General features: G+C 37.5%; 1 protein-coding gene across 11 annotated transcripts in view; it reads left to right on the forward strand.

The window, feature by feature from the left end:
• Window positions 1-26094, forward strand: part of ANKS1B (ankyrin repeat and sterile alpha motif domain containing 1B) — a 403660-nt gene that overhangs the window by 233150 nt on the left and 144416 nt on the right. For all 11 annotated transcript variants that reach the window (XM_052667844.1, XM_052667843.1, XM_052667851.1 and 8 more), the window contains 2 exons: window positions 1984-2082; window positions 16139-16291. In XM_052667844.1, the coding sequence (XP_052523804.1) occupies window positions 1984-2082; window positions 16139-16291 (252 nt within the window). The remainder of the gene's footprint in view (window positions 1-1983; window positions 2083-16138; window positions 16292-26094) is intronic.

Raw genomic sequence — 26094 nt, forward strand, 5'->3', positions numbered from 1 at the left:
AAAACATATAGTCTGTTTTTTGGACAGGATCTCCCGTTGGCTCAATTTGCATAAAGCCATTTATGCTAGATATTTCTAGCAGCAATGACCTGAAATGCAGGTTTGTTTGTTTTTTTTTTTAATTATTTTTTTACCCCAGTTCTTCCTTAAATTTACAGTCCTCTTTAGGTTAGTTAACCTAGAAAGGAAGAAAAGGAGAAATGACATTTTGTATGTGTTTGCCAGGAAGATAAAAAGGGTATTAACCCCACCTTATCACTACCACAGTTTGCACAGCCTGTGCTGCATGCACTCTTATACAACATGATGTATTTAAAATGACATGATTGCACAGCTTCTCTCTTCATAGCAGCACTGTTCTTTCAAGATATGATTTGCAGCCTTGTAGCCTTAAATCATACCCCTTACTGTGAAATATAATTTTAAATGTAATAGCTTTGTAATGTTTCCATGATTGCCTTACAACGACCTCCCTTAGATTTTGCAAGATATTCTGCAGAGTAGCACTTAAGAGTCCTCAAGAGTACATCTGTAAACTAATCAGACCATCTGAAAGGAGAGAAGATTTAGCAGGCAAACAGGGTGAAGCATTGCTTATTTCACTGTGCTTTCTGAAAGAAAGCCATGTTGCTGTGGGACAGGAGATTTGATATTCAGAAATAATTCGTACTCTTTGTTAAGCCCTGATTCAGCAAAGCATTAAAGTATGTTCTGTTATGAGCTGCTCAGCTTTTGATTTTGCTGCTCCTTAAGATCTCTACTGAATCAGAAGCAGCAAGCTAAATAGAATGGGGGAGATAAAGTTTTTCATGGATTTGCTTGCATAAAGCCTATTTCATGGTGATGTTAAATGAGTGCAAATAGTAAAAATTCTTCATTTTAGCAAATTAGCATCGTAAGGTTCCTCTAGGGGTAGGAGTTTAGAAAGGTCATCTGCTTTTTTGCTGGATTACTTCATAACTGTAAAATAGTTGGAAGCTTTTTTATCTTTTGGTCTGAAATGAAGTGAGTAGTCTAAATGGAATGCAGGATTGCCAGCCTACTTTGAATGGTCTTGGTGTGATCCCCGACTGCAGTTCACATTTTAAACTACTGTTGTGCCTCCTGTGACTCATAATACTCACTGCCAGCTAATCAAGTACCTCATCCTTCAAATGCTAAACTTTCCACCTTTGTGTTGCCAGACTCCTTGAATTGCACTTTCTATGGCCCACTCTTTGGATGAATTTCATGATTATCTTTTAGGAGTCATATTACCCTGTTACTTGTGTAGTTGTACTTTGTCTCCTACTGCTAGAAGACCCTAAGAATAGAGGCTTGAATTGCTTATTTTTTGTGGACTTTTATTTTGTGTATTGTTTAGACAGATGGTCTTTAACTGGTGTTTGCATGTCAAGAATTTTTTGACCTGCCTGCAAGCGGTGAGATAAGAGCAGCGATGGGTAATGTTGGGCTGCACTGGTACAGCTAAATTCAAGGGGATGGAGCTATGCGGGGTTTGTGGATACCACTCTCACTCTTAGGTTTCTTCAGCATTCTACTGATAAGTAACTAAAGAGTTTTATCCTCATCCATTCTGCTTTTCTTATTATGTGTTAAATATTGTTAAGTCTGAATCAAAGTGAACATAACTGGGAGGAGAATGAAAAAAATGAAGAGTTTTGGAATATTTCTATAGCCATGCCCTTGGTTCCAGTCAAATGAAAGAAGGTTCATATCTGATTTTTGGCTTTATTGGGAGCTACAGTTTCTCTACTGTTATGGGTGTCAGCATATAGCAGTTGTCCATGAATTCAAGTGCCCTCCGCCATATTTTGTCAATTTGACAGTGAATGCCATCATCAGTCATTTGTTAATCTTTTCCAGTATAATAACTTAAGCAAAATGTTCCCTTCTAAAACCAGCAGAAGGGGCTTGTTTCAAGCTGTTGAAGTCATCTGCTCTTTTTTCATTTTTTTTCTACCCTTTTTCCTCTCATTTTAGGGAAGCAATGTAATGGAGGACCAAGATCTCTTGGAAATAGGAATACTTAACTCTGGACATAGACAGAGAATACTCCAAGCAATTCAGCTTCTCCCAAAGGTATAGTTTCTGCTATTATCCAAGTGTGAGAACTAGCACCTACAGCTTTCACATTTTTTAAAGTTAAAAAACATAAACATAATTCCCTACTGGTCTTGTTACCATTTGTTGTGTGTGCAAAAGTATAATAAAGTAATATCATTACATTGAACCCACTTTGTATGGACAATTAACAAATAAAGCAAAGGAATGTAAAATCTGTAATTTCAAATTACAGCTTTTAAGAATTCATTTTAATTTCTTCTAGTTTTTTAATCTTTTTATACACTCTGTCATTATACATGTGTAAATAAGGCTGTCAATGAATACTGGATGTTTGACCTGAAAGTACTTTTCCCTTTGAAGAAAGAATCTTATAAGTATTCTTCAGACCTTTGGATGAAACATGTTTTTCCTAATACTTGCCTTTTATGTATGATTTGGAGACTTCCTATAGGCTCCATATTTGATTTACTGCTTTGTATTTTTGCTTCTCAGCTGTGGACATAACAACTTGCAGTCATTGTCCAACCATTTTTTAGTTCTAGCTGATTTAAGCTACAGATTTTAAAATCAGCATTATAAAAGCATGGTTCTTATATTTTGCACAACAGCATGATATCAGTGCAGGCTTCTGCTAGTGTTCCTAAACAAAGAAATTTGAATAGGTAAGTGAAAGAGATACTGGGCTAAGCATGAGAACTTACTGATTTTGTGTAAGGAAACTGTGTAAGGAAAATGAATGGAAAGCCATAGACACCACTAATTCGCAGAGGGCTGCCATGAGAGATACTGAGGCAGGAATAGCATCTGGTGTAAAGTGCATGGAGTACTCTGGAGTTTGGGAGCAGCATGTGTGGAATGATCAAGGTAAAGAGAGATTAAACTGTTTGCCATGTGACAGTGATGGAGAGTGAGAAGAGCCATTAAAGGATTTTTCAGTTTGGATCATGAGTCTGATTCTGCCAAGAGGATTTTTGATTCATCATAGTTAGTTAGAAAAGGTTTTATGGATTGCCTGTAAAAGAGAACAAGGGTTTATTTTGTATAGGAAATATGTAAAGTTGTGAATTGCTTCCACTGATGGATGTGCTAGACAATCTTTGTATACTACAATTTGAGTCTGTGCACTGAAACAACAAACATGATTAAAGACAGTAATATTCCATATACCATATTAGACAAGTGAGATAAATGGGGCAAGTATTAGTGTATATAAAAGTAGCATTTGATGAATTACAATAGATATTTATAGTTTAAATGTGAATTTATGAATTATTCAACAATGCTATCATTCAAAAAAAATCTTTGCAATTTTAATCCCTGCTCTTAGTTGATGTATTTTGTTTGTTTTTCATATTTCATGAAGAAACCAACTCTTTTTTATTCATTTAAATTGTTCAGAATTAATGAATGATTTTTTAATATTCCATGTTTTAGTGCTATATGAAAATATTTATAATTATCAAAGAAGCATAGAATGGCTTAGGCTGGAGGGAACACTGAAGATCATCCAGTTCCAACTCCCCTTCCACGGTCAGGGTTGCCAATTACTAGATCAGGCTGCCCAGGGTCCCATCCAAACTGGCTTTGAATGCCTCCCGAGATGGGGCATCCACCACGTTCTCTGTTCCACCACCTCACTACTCTCTGAGTGAAGAATTTCTTCCTAAAATCTAATCTAAATCTCCACTCTTTTAATTTAAAGTCATTTCTCCTTGTCCTTTCATTATCAAATCATTTTATAAGTAGATCCTCCTCCTGCTTGTAAGCTCCCATTCAGGTAATGGAAGGTCACAGTGAGGTCCCTCCAGAGCCTTCTTTTCTTCTCCAAGTTAAACAAGCCCAACTCCCTCAACCTATCTTCATTGGAGGGCTCCAGCTCTTTGATTATACTCGTGGCCCTCTGCTGGGCCTGCTCCAACAGCTCCACATCCTTCTTGTGCTGACACAGTACTCCAGATGGGACCTCATGAAGGCAGAGTAGAGGGAGGCAATCCCCTCTCCTTCCCTGCTGGCCACCCCTCTTGATGCATCCTAGGATGCTGTTGGCCTTCCAGGCTGCAAGAGCATGCTATTGTCTTATGTCCAGCTTTTTGTCCATCAGGACCCCCAAGTCTTTCTCCACAGAGCCACAGTGAATTCTCCCAGTCTGTAATTGTATCTGAGATAGCCTCAATTCAAGTGTAACACCTTGCACTTGGCCTTGTTAAACCTCATGCACTCACTTTTCAAGCATGTCCAGGTCCCTCTGGATGGCATCCTTCCCTTCCATTGTGTCAGCTGCACCACAGCTTAGAGTCATAAGTAAACATGCTGAGGGTACACTCCATCCCACTGACTGTGTCATTAGTAAAGATGTTGAAGAGCACTGGTCCCAAGATGGACCCCTAGGGGACACTACTCGTGACCAGCCTCCACCTGGACACAGAGCTGTTGGAAACAACCCTCTGGCTACAACCATCCAATCAATTCTTTATCCACTTGATAGTCCAGCCTTAAAATCTATTTCTCTCCAAATTGGAGATAAGGATGTGGTGTGGAACAACATCAATGAGAGTAAGTCCAGATAGACAACATCAGTTGCTCTTCTGTTGTCCACCAGTCCCATCACTCCATCATAGGAGGCCACTCAATTGGTCAGCCATGATCTGCCCTTGGTAAAGCCATGCTGGCAGTCCCAGATCACCTCCTCATCTTGCATGTGCCTTAACGTCTCTCCCAGGAGGATCTGCTCCATGATCTTCCCAGGCGCAGAGGTGAGGATCATTGGCCTGTAGTTCCCTGGATCTTCTTTCTCCCTTTCTTGAATATGGCAGTGGTGTTTTTCAGTCACAAGGAACTTCACCTGAAAGCCATGATTTTTCAAATATGATGGAAAGCAGCTTGGAAGTTACATCAGCCCAGAGCTCTGGGATGTATGTTGTCTGACCCTGTAGACTTGTACACATTCAACTTCATGTGGTAGTCTTGGACTTGCTCCACTCTTGCCCTGTGAGAGATTTTGCTCCTCGCTTAGAAGTTTTGGCCCCTGCTTAGAAGTTCAGGGACATGAGAAGCCTGACTGATTATGAAGACCAAGGCAAAGAACTTGTTAAGTACCTCAGCCTTCTCCATGTCTGAGAAGGTCAGCTCTCCCCTTATATTTATGAGAGGGGGCACATTCTCATTTCTGACCAGCATATCTAAAGAAAGCCTTCTTGTTGTTCATCACATCCCTTGCCAATTTTAATTCCATCTGTGCCTTGGCTTTTCTGATCCCATCCCTGCACAGCTGGACAGCATCCCTATATTCTTTCCAGGCCATCCCTCCCTGCTTCTACTGCTTTTACTCTTTTTCCCCTGAGCCTGGACAATGGGTTCTTTCTCAGCCACACTGGTTTCCTGCCTCTTTTGCCTGATTTCTTATTCTGGGGGATGGAACGCTCTTCTGCTTTCAGACAGGCATCCTTGAAGTGCTGTCAGCTCTGCTCTGTTCTTTTCTCCCTAAGGACAAAGGTTGAATATCCTCATCAGGATGAGAGCCTGCAAGAACAACACTTCTTGCAGCTAAAGCAAGAAGGCCACATCAACAGACTCCTCTTGATCAGATGGACTGTAGTAGACTCTGATCACCAGATGCCCTTTATTGATCCATAATTTTAATCCATAGGCTCTCAACTTGTTCATGACTACTTCTCAGAGGCAGCTCTTCTCAGTCTATCCACTTAACTTAGAGGGCAACTCCCACACACCTCCCACCTTGCCTATCCCTCCTAAAAACTAATGGCCATCAATCATGGTGTTCTAGTTCTATGAGTCATCCCACCATGTTTCCGTGACAGCAATGATAGTTTTTCAATTGCACCATGGTTTCCATTTCCTCCTGCTTATTACTTCCCATGCTGTGTGCATTGGTATAAAGGCCCTTCAGCTGGCTTTTGGCCACATTACCTTCTTGAAGAAGCTCTTAAGACCTCTGGAATGAAGTTGAGATTTTTCCCCATTGATTCATAAAGTGACAGTGTTCCCTGAATCTTTCTTTTCCTCAGCAGTACATCCCCTTCCCCCATTAAATCTAGTTAAAGCCCTGGTGATGAGTTCTGACAGCTTACTGCCTAGGATCTTCTTGCCCCTCCAGATCAATTGTGTCCCTCCCCAACTCAGCCTTCCCGATTTATAGAAGGTGTGTCCTAGATCATAGAAACCAAAGCCCTGGGCATGACACTATCCATGCAGCCATTCATTTAATTGGTCTGTTATTTTCCTCCTGCCTGAACCTCAGTCTCTCTCCAGCCAGTAGGACTGAGGAGAACTTTACTTGAACTTCCGTTTCTTTCAGCGTGTTCCCAAGTGACATTTATATATATTTTTTTATTTTCCAGTCCCAGCTACATGAGACCCAGTTTGAAAGACAGGAGTGGATAGTAGTCCAATGGCTTTATCTTACATGGTATCTTTTTCCTTATATATATAAATCTATATCTCAAATGCAGGCTGGCAGGCAGTAAACCTTTCTAGAGGGCAAGATCTCATCTGGATGGCAAATGAGTGCCTCAGCATCCCTCAGCAGATTCTCCAATTACTGAGACCCTTCACCTTTTTTTAGTGGCACTGGTTGTGACTCTGGTTCTTGGTTAGATCTTTTTAATGTAGTTGCCCCTTTCTGGTTCCAAACCTCCATCTATGCCTTCTTCTTCCACCTCGTAGCTTCATATCTATTGGCTAGGGAGTCTTTGGTGGAGAGGAGGGGATGGGCTTGTCCTCCTGACCCAAGCAGAGACAAGGTTCCTGTCTCCTTCATCCTGAACATTTGCCCTCTGTCAGGTTGGAAACCTTCTTATCTTCTTCCCCTTGATGGGGCATAAGACAGAGTTATTGGGCTGCCTGTACCACTGCATAATGCCAGGCATCAATCTCTCCAGCTGCTGGATATATCTCAGCCTGGCAACTTCCTCCCACAGCCCGGTTAGCTGCTCAAAAAGATCATCAAGCTGGGTTTGCTTGCACACGCAACATCCTCACTCACCTCAGTCCTTTGGATGACTTCCAGATTCTGAAGCTTCCCACAGCCAGAGGTCTGGGCAGCAATGTTGCCCCCTAGGAGGTCCACCTGTGTAAACGTGTGAGCCCGGAAAGATTATGTGCCCTCCATCAGAGTTGTGGTCATCATCTTAGTTTCAATGGGGTGCCTCAGCCACAAGAAAGGAGCAAGCTCCCTAACACCCTCCCTGTTTGCCTTGCCAGCGTCAACTGCAGCACAAACTGCCGTACCCATCTGTCTGCACATCCTGTTCACAGCACCCCTGGGAACATCCTTTGTATGAGCAAGGGTTGGATGCCATCACTCCCAGCTCTGTCCACATTGTGTTAGAGCTGCTTCTCATCACTGACTTCAGTCTTCCCACTCAGGGGAGGCAGGGGCCACTTTTTGCAGTTTTTCCACCATTTTGTTGCAATTTTGCCTCTGCAAAGCATCTATTGGTGCCAGGAAGATGACTTTTCTCACTCTTCAATACTGATTTCCTAAAGAATGGTGGTATCTCTGTATTTCAAACACCACTAGTATATTTAGGAACTATTTGCTAACGCCTGATGTAATTTTAAATAGGAAAAAAAATCCAGGTATTTATCCAAATATAGATCAATTTATTTTGTATTTTCTTATACTGTGTTTAACCATTATAAAAAGGCATGTATGAACAAGAATTCTCAAAATAGAATATTTTTCCTTAATAATTCTGTATTTGAGGAAAACATTTCATACGGGAGTAAGCTAATATTTTTGTAACAGATAAGGAGAGTTGGGATCTTTTTTTGCTTGTAATTTTATCCTCTTTGTTAGATTAGAGATAGCAGCCCACATTCTCATCTTACACTAATGTAGTTTAAGTTATTCAAGTTTCACATTAATATTAACTAGAGTACTTTATGGTTTGTTATTATTAGATAAGGTTAAGATGTGACAGTAGAAATATAATTTGTAAAGTTAATTCTTAAAAGGGACATATTTTATGCATGACACCAGTTTTAGAGCAAATGTCTTAGCAGAGTTTGATATTACATTCAGAATTTTTTTTGTGTGTTACCAGAATGAAATCAATAAATCTTTGGAAATGGATTTTATATGTTTTATTAAAAGGAAGTTCAGATGTGTAGAGAGCCAGAGACCATGCCTGAAAGTATACTAAATTTGCAAGTACAAGGACTTCAGAAAAAAACTAATACTGAGGGAGTACTTGTTTGCAAGATATGCATAATTTACTAAGAAAACAATAGAAGTCACAATGTGTCATTTTCAGTTATCTCGGCATCCAGAGTCTATGTGCAAGTGAATTCTCAATGGATTCCTAAGTGGTTGAAAATAATTATCCTAGCTCATCTGAGGACCTAGATGAGAAAAAGGAATTTTTTCATGTCAGTTGCTCAGTATAAAGCTCCTTCTCCCAGCCCGTAATGGGAACACATTCTCTCATTTGACAGATGGAAGAATGTTGTTAGCTTAAAGCACCGTTTTCCTGGCTTCAGAGCTATTCTTATAGTATGCAGCTTGTTCCTTCCTGCACAGAGAGGTTTCACGTCTGAGAATCTTGTAGCAGTGGTATGCAGGCAGCAAGTCTGTTTCCTGGGTGCTTTGCAGAAGCAGACAAAAAGTAGGACATGAGTGGGGTACTGAGCACATGCTCTCTGTAAATAGTGTTATATGAGCAGTAAAGCTGTGCTTCTAAAAAGCGCTAAATCTATTACTCATATGTAACACCCATTTGTGTAAGCACATTAAATCTGGCATTTAGGAACACAGAACTACTTTGCCTGTGCCCATTAACTATGCTGTGTATATAGCAGAGGGACCACATCATATATTTGCTATTTGCTATCAGTTGGTTTAGGTGTTGCAGAGATTAGCAATCTATTTTGAATCCTGGTGTTTAATTCTCTCTCATTCAGCACAGCTAACAGATAGATCACCAGCACTTCCATTCCTAATGACAGTGACCAAAGGAGGAGATGCTACAAAGTGGGTATCATAACATTTATGTCCCTTTCTAGCAATGACTTCTTGGTTTAGTTATGGTCTGCTGGAACTGAAGATGTAAAACAGGTGTCAAGGGAAGTGCTTTCTTTCCTGCTGTTTTTCTTCCTTCTAACACCTCTCAAAGTTACTTGGAAGGAGGTCACTCACCAGCTCATTACACTGCTTCTAACGCCGTAAGGACAGAAAAAAAAGTGTTAGATTCAGCATAGCACAGAAGTTTTTCAACTCTGAAACACAAAGGAATGGATCAGTAGAACAGAGCAGTTGTTAGAAACATCCATGCTATAGTTCAGGGTGTTTATCTCAGACTGGTGCTTCTATTCATGTGCTTCAAAGCTGTCTGATGAAAGTAGTCCCACTAATGTTGTCCTTTTTTCCTTCTCTTAGTGAGCTACACCTGATGGGACATGAAATCGTTTCTCTGTTTCATGTAAATTACAGTAGCTATCACTGGTCCTGTCACCATTGCCCATTGAGCAAGTCTTATTTCTTCTCATGCTTTTTTACATTGTTTTTTGTGGCTGACTCCATAGTGCCTACTCTCTCCCCTGAGGCAAGCTAATATGCTAAAGGAGAGAAAGTGCTATTTTCTATAATGACATCCTGAATGTCCTAGACTTTCTGCACATACTTCTGTCTGAGAAAGAAGATACTGATAATTACTTTCTGGATGTCTTTCCTAATGTGGCTATTTTTCTCCAGGTATTCACCCTTTGTAAGCTCCATTAGGACCACTAATGGGATCCACATTCCCATCTGCAACCTTTCCCAGATCAGAGGGACTCAGTTCTCCCATAACTTTTACTCTTAAGACATAGCCAGCTAATCCTTGTGACTAATGCAGACTTGGTGGTAGAGTTGTCAACCACTTGATTCAAATCTTTGTGTCTCTTGAAGAGCATAATTTCATTCAGACACATTTCCTTTAAATACCCCATAGGTGAAGCTGAAGAGATTGTTGGGTTTTCTGACCATCACAAAAAATAACATTAGTAAAAGGTGGAGAAAATAAATTAGAGATTGTATTTGGTGCATTCCTGCTTCTGGTCTTCTGATTTACTTTCCTCCAAAAAGAAAACTATATTGTAGTGTACATACAAGTATAAGGTATAATGGGTACCCAAAATATTCTGCAAACCAAACCAGTGTGAAGTGGAGGCAATGATCAGTTTACTTTTAAGTCATGCTTTGGCAGCAAACCATAGTACTGTTGGGTTAAAGAGAACGTTGCTAGTTCAACCTCTGGGTGCAGTTGACAGCATATTATTGAATGGAAACCAGTCAGGGCTACTGAGGACACAAGAGAGGGTGAGTGTTGCCAGTTATGTGTCGGTCTGTTGATCTGTTGTAAATCTCCAGCAATATGTGCTGAAGTACTAATACCCAAGGGGCTGCTCTCAAAAATTATCATCATAGAAACTCTTGAGATCAAAGGCCACACATTCTAATTATTTCACAAATTTCTTATTTAGGGCTTCTTAAGATTACATCATATCAAACAGAAATGTCCTGAACTGTCACATAAAGCATCTCAGTAACACTGAATGTTCTTCCCTTGTCCCACATACGGTGATTGGTGACTAACGAGTCTCTTCAGTCTTCTGGATGTGGAACTATTTCAAATTTTCCAAAGGAAAAAATATGTTTGCGTGCATCTATTTTTCTTTTCATTCAGAAGACAGATTCAAACTGCAAAAAGTTACAGAAAGGATGCTTGATAATCTTCTGTAATGCTGGTAATCTTCTGTAGGAAACTCTGAACTTAATTCATGATCATCTGGATTTTGCATTAGTGCAGGATGCTGAATCAGGCTATGCTGCAAAGTGAATGTGACTATATTGTCTTTTTATGTTAAGCTCCACAGGAAGACTGAAAGATTTTGACTAGCAGAAAGAAAAGTCAAACATTATTGGGACACAGCTTCAACTAGTTGATTTTTTTAATATGTGGCAAGGTGGAAAAGAAAAACAAAACTTTTGTATATGGCTCTTTCTTACCCACTGTGCCTTTGCAGGCAGGTCCTTGTTTTCACCCAGTGACATTTGCAGCATCAGCAGCAATTAAAAAATCTACTCAGATCTGTAGGAAGTTCTGCTGGTCTGCTTGAGAACCGTCTCTCTGTTCCTGTCCTGATTCCCCCTCAGCCTTCTTCCCTTACCACAGTCCGGAATTAATCAGATTGGTAATTGATAGTGTTGTATACATTCCTGGGAGAGATGATTAAATGTCTCAGAAAGGCCAACATTTTATAAGAAAGCATTATGTACCTGCTAAAAAGATCTTGCAAACCTACACAAGTGTGTAAATTCGCTGTAATCGCTGCTGTCATTTAAAAAGCTGTGAAAGTCGAGTCATCTCTTTCTCCTTATGCAGAGGATAAAAAGCTTGATTTTAATACAGTGATGAGATCTGCCAGATAATGATATAACCTGTAGAGAAAATAGCATTAGTTCCCCTCTGTCTGAGATGAACACAATAAACTAGTAACAGTTGTTTTGTTGAATTCACAAGTCCATACATGATTATTGTAAAGCTCAATTTCTGTTTACTTGGACACCTGTAAGAGACAAAAAGTCAGGTAAAGTACCATTTATTCTTATGTAAAACACAGTATAGATACACTAGTGATACACTTCTAAAAAAACTGGTATACATGCAGTCTCTTGTAAAGGATTTCTCAACCCAGTAGAATGCTATTTGATATTAACATCTGGCTATGAGAAACTGCTCTTCCTGGCTTCTGCTTTCTATTCATTTCAGAGGAAGCAATGCTTGTGAAAGATCAGTGAGACTAAGAAGAGAAATCTCCTGTTTTGTGCCTTCCTCTGTGCTGTGTTTATATCATATTTTCTTTAACATTTCTTTTTCTCTATCACTCCTAAATCTTATGGGCTTCATGCTTAGATTTTTTAATAGTCAGCATTCTAAAATCATCTGCAATGAAACAGCTAGCAACAATACTGCTCTTTAAATAGAGTAACCTAATGAACTGGAAGCACCGTCTGTGGAAGAACAACTGCTTCTATTTATGAGCAGTTAATCATTGAAAGGCTGTATTTAGAACAGTCAAGACTTGAATCTTAGAAATTTTGTACCAGTCAAACAGTGTGGACATATGTGGTTAGATGTTTGACACCACTGGTACATCTGTTGGCTCTGGTATGAAATGATTGAAAATATGGTCAGTAAAATGGGAAGTCTTTTTCTATCAAAAACAAACAGTAATGAACAAAACAAACAATCAGCAGTTAGCATCAATGAGTTATTCTACAATGATCTGTGAGCGGAGCCTGAGATTATGGTGTAATATAGGAGAAAGGTACACACAGTTCAAGAGCTGTTACTTGTTAAGGAGAATAGGAATAAAAGGAACTAAAGTACATGCTGTAAGAAAGTAAATTGGCAGTGTTTCCAAACAGCTGTATTACAAACTGTTTCTATTTTTATTTAAAAACTCCATAACATTTTATATGAAACGTAGGTACTGTTAATGATACTATCACGTCTAGATAGCCAATCTGTCAAAGAATATTTGAAAGCAAAAAATTCAGCCAGCTAAGAATGACAGTTAATAAGTTAGATGATGATATTAACAGACATAACAAAACTTTCCATGGGAGGGAACTGATAGTGAAAGTTTATTAGTTTTCACATATTGGGCACATTTTAGAAAATTTGTTTAGAAAAGAGATTGGTTCTTTTTTTTTTGTGCCAAAACAAATTATTGCTTTTTGGCTGAAACTGCTGGTAGATATCCTAGTTCTGAGATTAATTTTCTGTCTTTGGTGTCAGGGAGCAGGAGGCAAGGTCCCTACACCATAGCTGGAGAGCTCAGAGCCGAGAGGGGTGCTGGGGACATAGGGTCATGCTGTTGCTGAAAAGGACAAAGCAACTGTCCAAGAAGAGCAAGGTAGGAATGGTGTCAATAACTGGGAACATTCACAGCATAAGGCAAATCCACAAAGAGGACAGTCTGAGGTTGATTTCAGAGGATGAGTCAGTGGGAAGGATCAGCAAGGTACTGATCAGCAAGGTACCTACTGGTTAGGTACAGGTGTATCTACAGCATAGCTCAGGTGATGGCCGAAGGCATGGGCCTGAGCTCAATTTCAACTCCTGCAGGCTCCATCAAGACTTCTTAGTGCACTCTGTGTGGGTATGACCCATAGCTACTCAGATGCACAATACCTGATTTGACCTTCAATACAGGCAGCCAAACCACTGAATCACAGATGAGGCAGGAAGAGACCTCTGGTTGCACCTGATCTAAACCCCCTTCTCAGGCATGGCTGCCTAGAACAGGCTGCCAAGGCACGTGTTTTTGTGTCTTTTGAAGATCTTCAAGTAGGAAGACTGCACAGAGTTTCTGGGCAACCAGTTCCATTGCTCCTTCTCTTGCACAGTAAAGCACTTCCCAGTGTTTCAATGGAACACCCTGTATTCCAGGCTTCGGGGCAGAGAGAGGGGAAATGTTGCATACTCTCCTGGTGCCTGACAATACTCCAGTGCATGTTCATGTAGGCTGCTGAGTGACTTGATGACAATTTTGTCTGTTGGCACCAAGAGTGTGAAATTGCGGCATACATTTCAGTCGTTCTCAGCATTTTGCTTATTGGAATGTTCTGTGTTTCCATGCTTGCATCCCTTTGCAAATCAGTAGGATTTATATCTGTTTTTCCCTTCTGATGGAGATCTCCTTTGAGAACTCAGAATTCAGAAACATCCAATGCCATGTTTGCTTTTCATAGAAACTCATGGGCTTTCAGTATTATGTGCTAAACAGCATGAAGTTTCTTAATCAGCAGGTCAGAAGAAAAATAGTGCTAAAATCAATATTTATTAAAGTTTAAATAGTAATAAGCAAAAGAAGGATTTTGCAGAATATTCTCTGTCTGAATTCTCTGAAAATTGCTTCAAAAGTGCTTCACTTTTGTCTATATCAGGAGAAGGGAAACAAAAATACATATTTCAGAAGTCATGGGTTCTATGCGGACCTCATACATCTTCTTCATATCTTCTCTCTATATAGATTTTTCTTCTGTTTATTGGGCCCTTTCTTTCCAAGCGTCTGTTGTTTAACAATAACTTATTTCAAATCACCCCTAGAAATAAGCTTTCCAAGAAGCAAAGCTGACAGGGTTCTCCTTGGTTTCGCAGTCTGCCGGACAGACCTTTAGTATAAAATTGGAAATAAATCTGAATGACAGCGAAAGAAGCGTTTGCCATTCTTTTGGCATTTGGAGCTTTCATTCTAAATCAGGATGAAACTAACTTCCAAAATGTCAAGATCAGCAACAAAACTGAATTCATAGTCTTAACTTAATTCTTGCCTTTTGACTCTCACTTCCTAATATGAATCCTTCGCTTCAGAAGTGACCTGGAAGGTTACAATTCCCATAGTTAATTATGGGAATTCTCTCTCTTATATGATTTCAGGTAATGATTTCACTGCGTCATTTAAATATTTCCTTAATATTTTATATCCAACATCTGTAGCAAAAGACCAAAGAGTGAACTGTCAAATCCATGATGAAGTGTGTCTGCATCCTTCCTTTCTGCTACTGCAGGAAACTGAGATCAAGATCATGGCTTGCTGGCTTTCTGCATTTGAACAGATAGACAAACACTACTTTGGATTTCAAATTTCTTTGTTGTTTTTTTTTTCCTCTGCTTTGAATTCAGATTGCATTTCAGATAAACTTTGAGAAATAAACTGGTTCAGGCAAGGTGTTAAGATCAGAATTCTCTTCTTTTTAAATTACTTTGTCACTTGAAACTTAAGCTTAAAGTATTATATTTTTGTCATACTTCCAGTGGTTCTTAGAAAGTTGCAGTGTATATAAGAAGGCAGAAATGGGAGACTGCCTTTCAGCATGCACAGTACCACTCTTGCATATTCTGGAGATGCTATGCTGAATGCAAAGCCTTAAACTCTGAAACTGCTTAGAAGTTCACCAATTCAGTGTATTATCAAATTAGCTAGAGTTAAATGTCAATTCAAGCAAGAATGTCAGTGATATGCAAATAGTGATGTTGAAAATTGAGGCTATTGCTTTTTTTTTTTTTTTCCTATTTCTTTTCTTCTTTGCCACTGTTGCAAATTTCTTTGTAATTCCTAAGAAGAGTATGTCATAACTAATTGCACAGGTAGAGGCTTTATTCATTTTGTCTTTAAAGGCTATCTTGAAAATCTCCTGTGTCACTAAGAGGCAATTTGGAAAGAAAAATCACAATTCTTTACTTCTTGTAGTAGTAGTTTCACAACATTCCAGAAAATTAGATGCTAGTTGGATTTCTTAGTTTATTTTTATGAAAATAGAATGTATATGATTATGCTTTTTCTGCTTGTGTTGATTTATAATGCATGTGGTGCTTTTCTGTGTACATCATTCTGTCAGTTTTGTTCCAGTAATATTGGTTTCAGTTGTCCAGTCTCAATCAACTTCACAGAAGCAGAGCAATCTAAATTATATTAAATTCCCAGGAGCTCCATGAAAAATATGACCAGGTAGAGGAAAGACACTATTTTAAACTTCCCTTGGGGTGAAAATATACACTGTTGCTTCAACCTCTATGAAATATCAGATAACCTAGGAGGAGAGATAAATTAGGAATAATATAACCAAGGAAATATGTTTCATTTGAAGTTCAATAGCAAAAGATCCAACCTTCAGTTTAATTTCTTCTCCTACTAAGAAATCTTAGGTGACATTTTTGTGCAGTCAGGATATTAATAATCTCCTTCTCTTTCTCTCTCTTTCTCTCTTGTCTTTTGCCATCCCCTGCTTGTGGATTCTGTGATGTCTAGTAAGGATTGAACACATGCCACATACAGTCTTGGTATATTTTAGTTTAAAAGGCAAAGAGCCATAAGAAAAAGATCCATTGAAAACTAAGTTTCATTAGTACTTTTACTCAAAATTCTTTCTTTGTATTGTGCTAGTCTTTGGAAGGAAGTCAATCAGAGAATAAAGTCCCAAGGAGAATAAATGAAAATATCTACTTTCTGAAACATGTTTAATGAATATTATCTGCAATTCTTACTCATTCTTGTTTTTCAGATGAAGCAGATCGGTCATGATGGCTACAACCCCGCCTCTGTAGCTGAATGGCTGGATTCCATTGAACTGGGTGACTATACCAAATCCTTTCTAATTAATGGCTATACATCGATGGACCTTGTGAAAAAAATCTGGGAGATTGAATTAATTAATGTAAGTTGGTCAATTCATAGCAGTGGTTGCTCCAAAATATGTCATAGTACATGCCTTTACACAGGAAAGGAGAAGCACAAAAGCAAACCGCACTACAAATACTGTCATCAAGTACTGTTAATGATTACAGCTTTCATGCCTTTATCTAGGTTGACTGTACCCTTTGCTTCTATTTGCATTTTTGTTGTCTTTAGTATGGCATTCAATCATGGCTTCTGCCTTCAGGATGCTGAATGACATTTCAAAGTATATTTTTATTGTTTATAAATTGTACGTTCTCACTTACAGAGTGCCTAACAACAGTAGCTCTTATAAACACACAGGTTTTTTCCACATGCTTTGGCTAAATTAAAAAAAGAAAGAAAGAAACTCTAAATGTAGGCAAGTTATATTAACAGAACAAAATATTGTGTTTAGTTACCACTTTTGTTTGAAACTTTGTTTACATAAGTCAGTTAAATTTGTTGCCTAAATATGGTCAACCATAAACTTTAAAGTGGACTGCACTGCATATTAATTTGGAATAAGATTAATTTTGTACTATTACAGTGAAGAAATTGAGAGTACAGATTTACCATTGGAATTTTCATATAAGTTTTGTGTCTGGTACTGATGTTGTTTGCTTTTGTAAAAGATAGATGATTATAGCTTTGGATCTGCTGTGGCTTTTGAAATCGAGTATATTGTCACCTTATCTGATCTTTAAGACAATCCCTACGTGAACAAAAGCTCAACGTCATATTTTATTAGCTCTTCCCCCCAAAAATTCTGCTCTTCCTTCCCGTGTAGAAGATACTGTGTCTCCACCTCTAATTAGTGCCTATCTGTCAGAGCAATGAAAGGGCCACCAGAAGCCACAGGCAATCAGCTGTAAGATACAACTTTATGGTGGGGAATAGTTCTCAATTCCCTTCAAGCTAGAGAAATGGATAACATAAAAATGGTGCAAAGCCATGTTTCAACACAGTAACTGGTATACAAGTTACAAGCAGGTATAGCCCAGGACCAGTGTTTAAAAGAAGAGGTATTATTAACTGAAAGGTTAATACTTGTTAAAATTTCTTTTCTTTCTTTTTTTTTTTTTTTTTTCCCTCCCCCAGTTAATTTTAGCTTGCATGCAAATGTAGAATAAGAGTAAGGATTAGTCTGCCTTATATGTTCTGTCTGTTGCATTCAGTGTATGTTGGAGGAGTATAAATGAAGTTTGGTTTTAATTGATGTGATGGGTGTCTGCTGCTATGCTACTTATAACTGATTCTTTTTTCTATAAGTAGATGGAAATTTGTTAAGAACTGGGGACCCATTGCTCCAGAAGCTTATGTAGATGAACAGCCAGCACTGAGTTGAAAAAATCGAAGTCTCTGCTCATGTTGTGTAACTTTATTTTGAATCCCAACCATTTTGCCGTAATCAATTCACAAACAAATTACCTTTTAGCGCCCCCAAGTGGATCATTAGAGCTCATTAAAGACACAGTTTAATTCCAAATTTATTTAATTGTTGAAAAGAGAAGTGCCTGCACTGAAATTAACAGGAATACATTTCTGTAAAATTAGTATAAACCAAACCAGTATAAGTCCCTCTAATTTCAGGAGTTAACAGCCTGTTCTCAATTAATCCGTATGCATCTTGGGAAGATGCTCCTTATTGCCGTCATTTGCAATAAGGAGCTATTAAACAGTTATTTAAATATTTTTATGGTTGCATATATAAATTTCTCCCTGCTATTGGGTAATAAAGCATAGTGACTAAAGCAGTCACTAAAATTCTCAGAATTTTCGTTAGGTCTAGCCAGTATTTATTTCCTTTCATTTTTCTGACTTTTCTAACCAGTCAGTGGCATCTAATCATAATGAAATGATTGCTAATTACAAGAAGCTGTGGCTCTGGAAAGTACTTATTGTTATTTTGCTGTATGGGTTGAGAGGAAATTTTCAGAAATGGACAAGAAATTGGTCTGAGGCATTGTGCAGTTTGGCTTATCTCTGACCTGCAGTCCTGCTGCCTGAAATCGATTTCAGAAGTTCCACCTCTTGTTCAGGCTAAGGCAAACAGGATCTTGTTACAGAAAGTTTTCATAAAGGAATCCATAAGCATCAAAGCCACTCTGGAATGTAACAAGTGCTACAGATGTAACTTTTTCCTTTTAGCCATTGGTTAAACAGTTGAAGCCATTCTTATTTCTGTGCAAGGAACTCATTAATTCATATTTGGTGCTTCTTTCCATTTTGCTTTTGGGAAATCATTGGTGGCTTCTTGAGGGGGTAGAAGCAGATTTGATGGTAAAGATAATATCTTTATTAAGTAAAATAGCATAACTGAAATGGCATCGGAGAGAAGGGAACGTTTGATTTTTCACAAACCTTTCACTACATTCTGAAAAATTAAAATTATTTACTATCTTCTTTCTATAATTTTATGGTGGTGGATCAAGATCATGAAGTCATAGATTTTTTTTTGTACGTTAGTAGTAAGACTATCTTTTGTCATTATGGCATCTAATATGCTTTTACTTATAGCATACCTCTAAACTTTCATGTGTGATGCTGAACAAGGTGCTTTTCTTCCATTTCAAGGTATAAATCTATTAATTTATTAAAGCAAACAGTCCTTTTTTTTTTTTTTTTTTTTTTTTTTTTAAGATAGAAAGGCAGTATATTCTGAAATTATATATATTCTCTCTGCAACTGAATGAATCTAGCTACCTTATTGGCAGAGAGAAACAAATTTAAGATGCACGTTCCTGCTGCAATTCAATGTCTGCTCTAATTTCTGTACTAGTCTCCTCTGGACTTTTAGGTATACATATATATAATGTGTATTCCTTCAAGCACAGTCAAGCAGCCGTTACTTAAAGCAATTGAATCAAACTTTAAAAAGCTATTAGCTTGTGTTTCTTGTTAGCTTCTGCCACCCTCCTCAGTCTGTCTTCAAAAATACTATCTTTGAAATTTAGATTCTATTTCACTTATTTATTTGTCATTTAGATCAAGAATTGTCCCAGATTCATCGCCTTCATTATTTTCTCAGGAATGTGCTTTCTGGGAAGGATAGTTCAAACTGTCTTGTCTTCACAGTATAAGTATTCGGGATATGCTTTCTCCCAGAACTGGCTTTTCCAATACTTCTGGTTTTGTCTCTGAGATTCCTTGGCTCACTAGAAAGGTCAAATTCTGTACTCAGATTCAGATGCCATTTATTCAATGTTTTAGCTGTGTGGAACTTCTCTGGAAAATATCTAATCTGCTGGAAAAAACCTACTATGTTTTGAAATCCCCTAACCCATCTAAAGCATATATCTGTGCTTTAAACTATAAACGTTCTTCCATATGACTAATCACATTATTCTTGTCTGTTATCCTGGATTACTTATGTAACCCTCCCCCTCTGGGAGTCACTCTGTTCGGGGAGCTTTTACTAAAGAGATTCTTCATGCAAGATATAAACAAGGTAAAAGCACAGAATGAGTTATTTGTTGTCTAAAACGCACAATACATTGCAGGACTAATGAACTAAGCATTAAGTCACCCCCCACAAATGAGTCACTCAGTCTAATGGCAAAGTAGTCACAGGTAGGGAATCTCTGGCTTCTGCTGCTCTTGGAGCAGGGTTATCTATGATGCTGCTGAATTGCTTTCTTCTGATTCCCTTTTTTCTTCAGGATTTTATGCCTTTTAATATGAGCGTTGTTATTCTTGAATCCTTGAGGTGCCAGTTTCCCCATCTCAACAATCTGATGCCTTCAATTTTACCTTTCTTATCTGGCATGCTTTTAGCCTGTGTACTCTCCTAAAGCTCCTTCTCACACCCTAGCAATTTTCTTGAAAAAAAAAAAAAAACAACCTGAGAATGATTACACAGCTGTGTTTTTCTGAAAGTAGGCCTTGAATCACAGATAGATGAATTCCTGGGAGGAAGGTTACATGTAAGTGGCCTGGTTTACATTTTTTTCTCAAGAAGTTCATCCTGCATAGTGAGCCTCTTCTATTTTTGTGCAGAGATCTTTCAAATGGGTAATTCAGTCATTTCTTTAGAATTAATGTTTAACAAATTGTTGCATATATTCAATTACATTCCTGATTTTGAGCTTTTGGGGAAATATTCTTCATGCATTCTCTCAAAACTTGCATTCCTGGTTTCTATTTGGACATGATGATTGCTGTTAAGGATTAGATCAGAGATACTGGGGAGAGAAAATAGCCACCAATGGACTATCTTCCATTAGTTTATAACTGAATACTTTAGACTATCTGTAATATTGCCAACAAGTTGCACAGTTTAAATATGTACTGTGTGAAGAAGTGATCCTTTATTTGAAGCTGCTACTGCAGCCCACTATTTTTTGTAGTATAGTAACAAAAGTTCATTAAAATGGCTATTCTGAAACAGATCAGAGGTTCTGTATGCTACACTGTGTCATCCATAAAACTGACCTTAAATGGGTGATGAGGGAAGGCTGTGCACAAAGGATAATCATATTATGAGCTGTCTGCACAGCATTCTTCCAGTTGTTAATCACTTTCAGCTGAAGGACTTCTGAAACAGTTTTGTAATGTTACCACTAGTCTTCTTTCCAATGCTATTTATAAATATATTGAACAGCAGAAGTCTGTTTACAGATCTCCTCAGAATTTCACTAGGAACCTGCTTCCACTCTGAAAACTGTTGTTTTTTCCTACAGTTTCCTATTTTAACTGGCTATTTAGCTGCAAAAGACCCCTCTTCTTATGGCATCATGCCATAACTGCTATATTTTTCTTACAAGATTTGTCAAAAGACTTTAGAAACCCAGACAAGCAGATCATCAACTTTATGTAGTTTTGTCTGTTTCAAAGAGCTCCAGTAAGATTTTGAGATGTGAGGTACCTTTACAACAGTCACTTCTTACTCTTTCTGGTTGCATTTATCTATGTGTCCACTAGTAGGATATGCTATTAAATTCCTGGGACAAGCTTAGAAGCCTTTATTTCCAAATTTGCACATCATTACTGGCAATTCCAGAAATTTGTTCTTGAATTCCTTTTCTATTTATCTTTTATGTGCTGTGGTTCATTTTACACTTATATCAATTCTCCTTTCAGTAATCTTTCTTGCAAACTGAAGTTTTGCAAAATGGCTAAACTTCACTTAGCCATTTGATACTTCCAGAAATCCTTGTGCTGTATCTTTCTAGTCCATCTTTGTATACCTTTAAATGCACAGAGTGCCTGCTATCCATGTCATCCATAGTTTCAAAGTCAGAGTTACTTTATTCATATTTAACTTGCACCTATAGATATAAATGATAGCAATCTTTGTACTGAGCTTAGCTCTCAAAGCTCTTCTGAGGTATTAGTCAACTAATACACCTACAATGTCAGTACGAGTTATAGTCTGTGCTTAAAGGACTTGAAAATGAATCACAGACTGCATTCAGATTTCTTGATTAGATTAATGTTTTGCTTAGCAGCCTCCCTACCTATTCCAATAGAACAGATAGCAACTCCATAGCTTGTCTTAGTAGTACATGCCAAATGGATGGCTTTTTGTACAGTTCTCACTTGACAACTTAATTTCCCATGCTCCTTGGAATGAAAGACACCCTTTTTTTTAGGAGGGCTGTCCTTCAGATTTTGTTTGACAAATTATTCTGCAACTCTTCTCTTGTTATTAGTTAATTTCCCAGATGTACCACTCTGCAGAGGCAGGTTTTGAAGAACAGTGAAACATTACATCTCAATAACATTCTCATACGTTGTGATTGTAGATCTACAATTTCTATTCCTTTTCCTCTCTGCCTTAGAGCCCCACGCTAGATTTTTAGCTCACTGAAAGGAATTGAGAGAACATGGAGCCACAGTCCCAAAGATACTGCTGACTAATAAGGATGTCCATAGCTCTTCCTGTAGTTGCTGTAGACTGAAGTCTGCATTAGCAATATATTCTGTAGAATCTCAGCTTACTAGGAATCATATTCAAAATAAGTTCCGTCAGTGTTCTAGAAAATTCCCTAGTTGCTTATGTATTTCAAATCACATAATCCGTAGATGGGTCTGACACTGAACAGCTTGCATCATGATACATTATTTCTTGATGAGCCAAGACATGTATGTGGATTTACTCAGTTCTCCTACGTTAGTAGAACAGTGCCTCAAATGGCATTACATTATTTTGTGTGAGCTACTACACTAGTAAGTAACAGTAAATTACTCTATTTCCTTTGGAAACGGGATCAGTAAGTTCACTGCATGTAGAAGAAAAGTTATGAAATATTAAACAAATAGCATTTTTTCTTCATACATGACTGCTGTGTAGATTTTGTTCAGCCACAGCACTCACAGGTGTCTCAAAAGGCTTTTAATACATTTTTGTTCCTTTTGCAAGAAGGAAACACATAACAATTGCAGTCATGTAGTAAATTTCTTCCATTGGATCTTGCATTCGAAAACATTCTATAGTCAGATTCTATAGTCAGATCAGTCACTCAGTTTGTAAATGATGGTGGATTTTATATTTCAAACAGTTTTTATGTTGTAGTGTTTCTGTGGTGATTTCTAGAAATGTTAATGGAAGCCGTTATATTGTGAAGATGTCCATAAGCCAGCATTGCAGCTTCATGATAAGTTTAACTCTTACGTACAAGCTCTGCATGTAACATTTTGCATAAATAGTGATCTCAGCCTCTTGAGCTATTTGATGTGAAACTTCCATCTGTTCCTGATGGTGATGCAAAATACCTTTTGAATATGTCATCATCTTTTGCCTACACTGTTATTTGCAAAAGATCAAGAGACAACATAAAGCATGGCAATTTCTTCAAGACATCCACTGTTTACCTTTCTACTTCTACCTTGAATTGTAACAGTGATCATAGCTGGAGTAGGTGGGAGGAGAAACACTTATTTTAGTTTAAATACAGTGCTTTGGTTCAAATACAGGGAAGCAAAGGAAAAGAAAACATTTGCACTATGGGCATTTTCTCAGCATTTACTTTTTTGATATAATTCTCTTTTAATCCATCTGGTATCATTTTGCACTACAGATTATGTATGTAGAAAAGACTACATAAGCACTTTGCCATAATTTCCCTAATTCTGTATTTGTATTTCCTTGTATTTTGACAACAATAAAAAACTTGCTTTCTGATAGCAAACATTGTAAAATAATCATATTTAATCTTTAATCACTGAAATCTTCTGATTTGTTTTTAGTAACTTTCCCATTTTGTCCATTTATTTCTGATTTTAAGGGTTTCAGTCATGTCAAAATATGTTTTTTAACAATGACTTGTACCTCTTTTCTGAGGTAAATCTTTGCTCTTATCATAGAATTCTTAAAACCAAGGCTTTGCTTTTTTTTTGGCTCTCTCTTTCTCTCTTTTTTCTTTTCATCTGCCCCACGCACTCTTCAAAACAAATTATAATCAGGTAGTGATTGGCAGCAATTTTTAGTACTAATAATCAAAGCTGAGCAATTTTAGCACCTATTGTGTTCCACCTGCAGGATCATTTTCTTGTCCTGTAACACACTGGTAGCACAAATGATTGATTTATAATGCAAGATAATTTTTTTATTAAAGCAACCTACTCTGCCTAGTGCCAGAGAGGTTATTGTCTCTGAAGTATCCTTATAAAATCTTCCTCCATTCAGGCAGCAAATAAATTGCCTTATTTTCTGATTTTCTCTCAAAATCTTTGTGTTCTGTAAGGTGGTTCACATTTAAGATTCAGAATGTAATCTCCAGAAAGGAGATTACAGCTGAAGAAGATATAGCCAAGAATTTTTGTTCCCTTTAAATAAGCCAGACAGTAGCCTCTCCTCACAGCCCACAAGCTCTCTACAAAAACAAAACAAACAAACAAAAAAGAAGGAAACATAAAATAAATAGTCACTAAATATTTTGTTGTCCTGGGCAATGATTTGTTCTGCCTTTAGTACCTCAGAAAAGCTCAGGATAAAGAGTTATATTTTATCAACTTAACATTTTCAGTGTTGGGAAACCTGCAAGAAAAATGAATTGCTATCTAAAAATAATGTCCTTTTTTGGATCCTGCAATCTGATGTTAGTGTAGATATTTTAGACAGATTCTATTTTGAATTTTGCCATCGAAACATGCAGTCTTTGCATGCATTGCAATACATTCATTACAGTAATAATTGTACAGTGTAATAAAAAGTGGTTCCTCTAGGATATTTCATTTAGATTTTGATTCTTGTAAATTACTTGTTCTAGTTTTGCTGGAGTAAATTGCTTGTGTCAAATGTGTTCATTTGCTACCCTCGAAAACTACTTCTGGCCTATGGCATTTTAAAATAGATGATGCTGATTGAAGGTCATTATAAAGTGCCTGAAGTTTGTGGTAGATAAAAGCAAATGAACACAGTGATGATAATGTTATAAAGCAGTAGTTCTGCTTTTACTTTAACGAAATTTGGCCAATTATAAAAATCATAATGAATTTGCATGGAAATAAAACTGCAGAATTTATTACATAATGGTTTCAAGGACTATGGTACCATTCTGATGCTTTTTTAAAATTGCTGCCATTTTCAACTAACTCTCAGCAGTGTGTAAAGGAGAACTCTTTCCCCTTTAAGATATTTTAATTTTTTTCCTTCTCTTTTGCATTATAGGATATTGTGATAGGTTTATTTCCAATAAAAACTCCCAAGAATGATATCAGATCTCACTTCAACTAGCATCACTTGTCTTCTGTTCACAAACGGTTTTGATAGTTAAGGATAGAGAGGAATGAATGGCAGTCATTTTAGTTATAAGGATGTTGAAGATCACAGGTTTTAGAAATATTTTCCCTGCACAGCAGATTTTGTTAACATTCTCAGGTGTAAGAGCAAGTGCAGTGCTGTGCCACATAGACCTATCAGAGTGATTAATGTACCAGAAATAGGACAGCAGCATTATCCTGTGTCTTCTGTCTTACTCTCACTTCTCACGTTGTTTAGAGCTAGCCTGAATTTCCCTGCAATCCACTGCATTTGTATCATACAGGCACAGTCCTGGATTTAAAAAAGAGAGAAAAGTATTATATCCAAAGGAGTAATAGGATTAAGGTCAGAATTTTTCAGCATCACAAAGATGAATTAAAAAAAAAAAAAAAAAAAAGAGAGAGAGAGAAAATGCAATTAAACATTTTTATGTGCCATGCAATTCAAAGATATATTCAGATAATAAATTATAACTTAGCTGTTGCAAAACCTGTTAGTCTGTTCATGGAAAAAAATAGACCTTTCTGGTTTTATGGGGTTCAAAAGAGAAAGTCAGCCTCAAAACCTCTTTGTGTGTTTGTTTGTCAATGAGTCAAACATTTGATTTAGGTGCACTAATGACAGATGCCACTAGAAGAACAGAGTTTGATATTATTTATACTATTTTTCAGGCATTGAAAGCTGGATCATAACCTCTCTGAGCCAAAGTTAGGTACCCTGACTACATTCGCTGGGTGTATATATATATTTGCTGGATGCTGTTTAACTGTTTTCTCCATCATGGGAGAGAATTTTTTTGTCATCCCCTCTTCCACATGCATGTTCTACTTGAAGATGGGAAGTGCTCAGTCATAATGTCTTTGTTTCATATACCTTTCCAGTAAGCTAGAAAGAAGAGCATATACAATCATGTGCACACATAAAGCTGCAGCAGAATTATGCAGAGCTGAGTACTTTAAACATTTGTGCTCCCACTTGCAATATGGTTCTACCATGTTTTAGTGAATGTAAGCAAACACAAAGCAGATTGTGCTTCCCATCTAAGAAGTTACATTTAGTTAGGATTTATATCATCAAAAATGTCAAAGCTATACCTG

This window comes from Tympanuchus pallidicinctus, unplaced genomic scaffold (genome assembly GCF_026119805.1).
Source record: "Tympanuchus pallidicinctus isolate F22 unplaced genomic scaffold, pur_lepc_1.0 scaffold8, whole genome shotgun sequence".
Taxonomy (NCBI): Eukaryota; Metazoa; Chordata; class Aves; order Galliformes; family Phasianidae; genus Tympanuchus; species Tympanuchus pallidicinctus.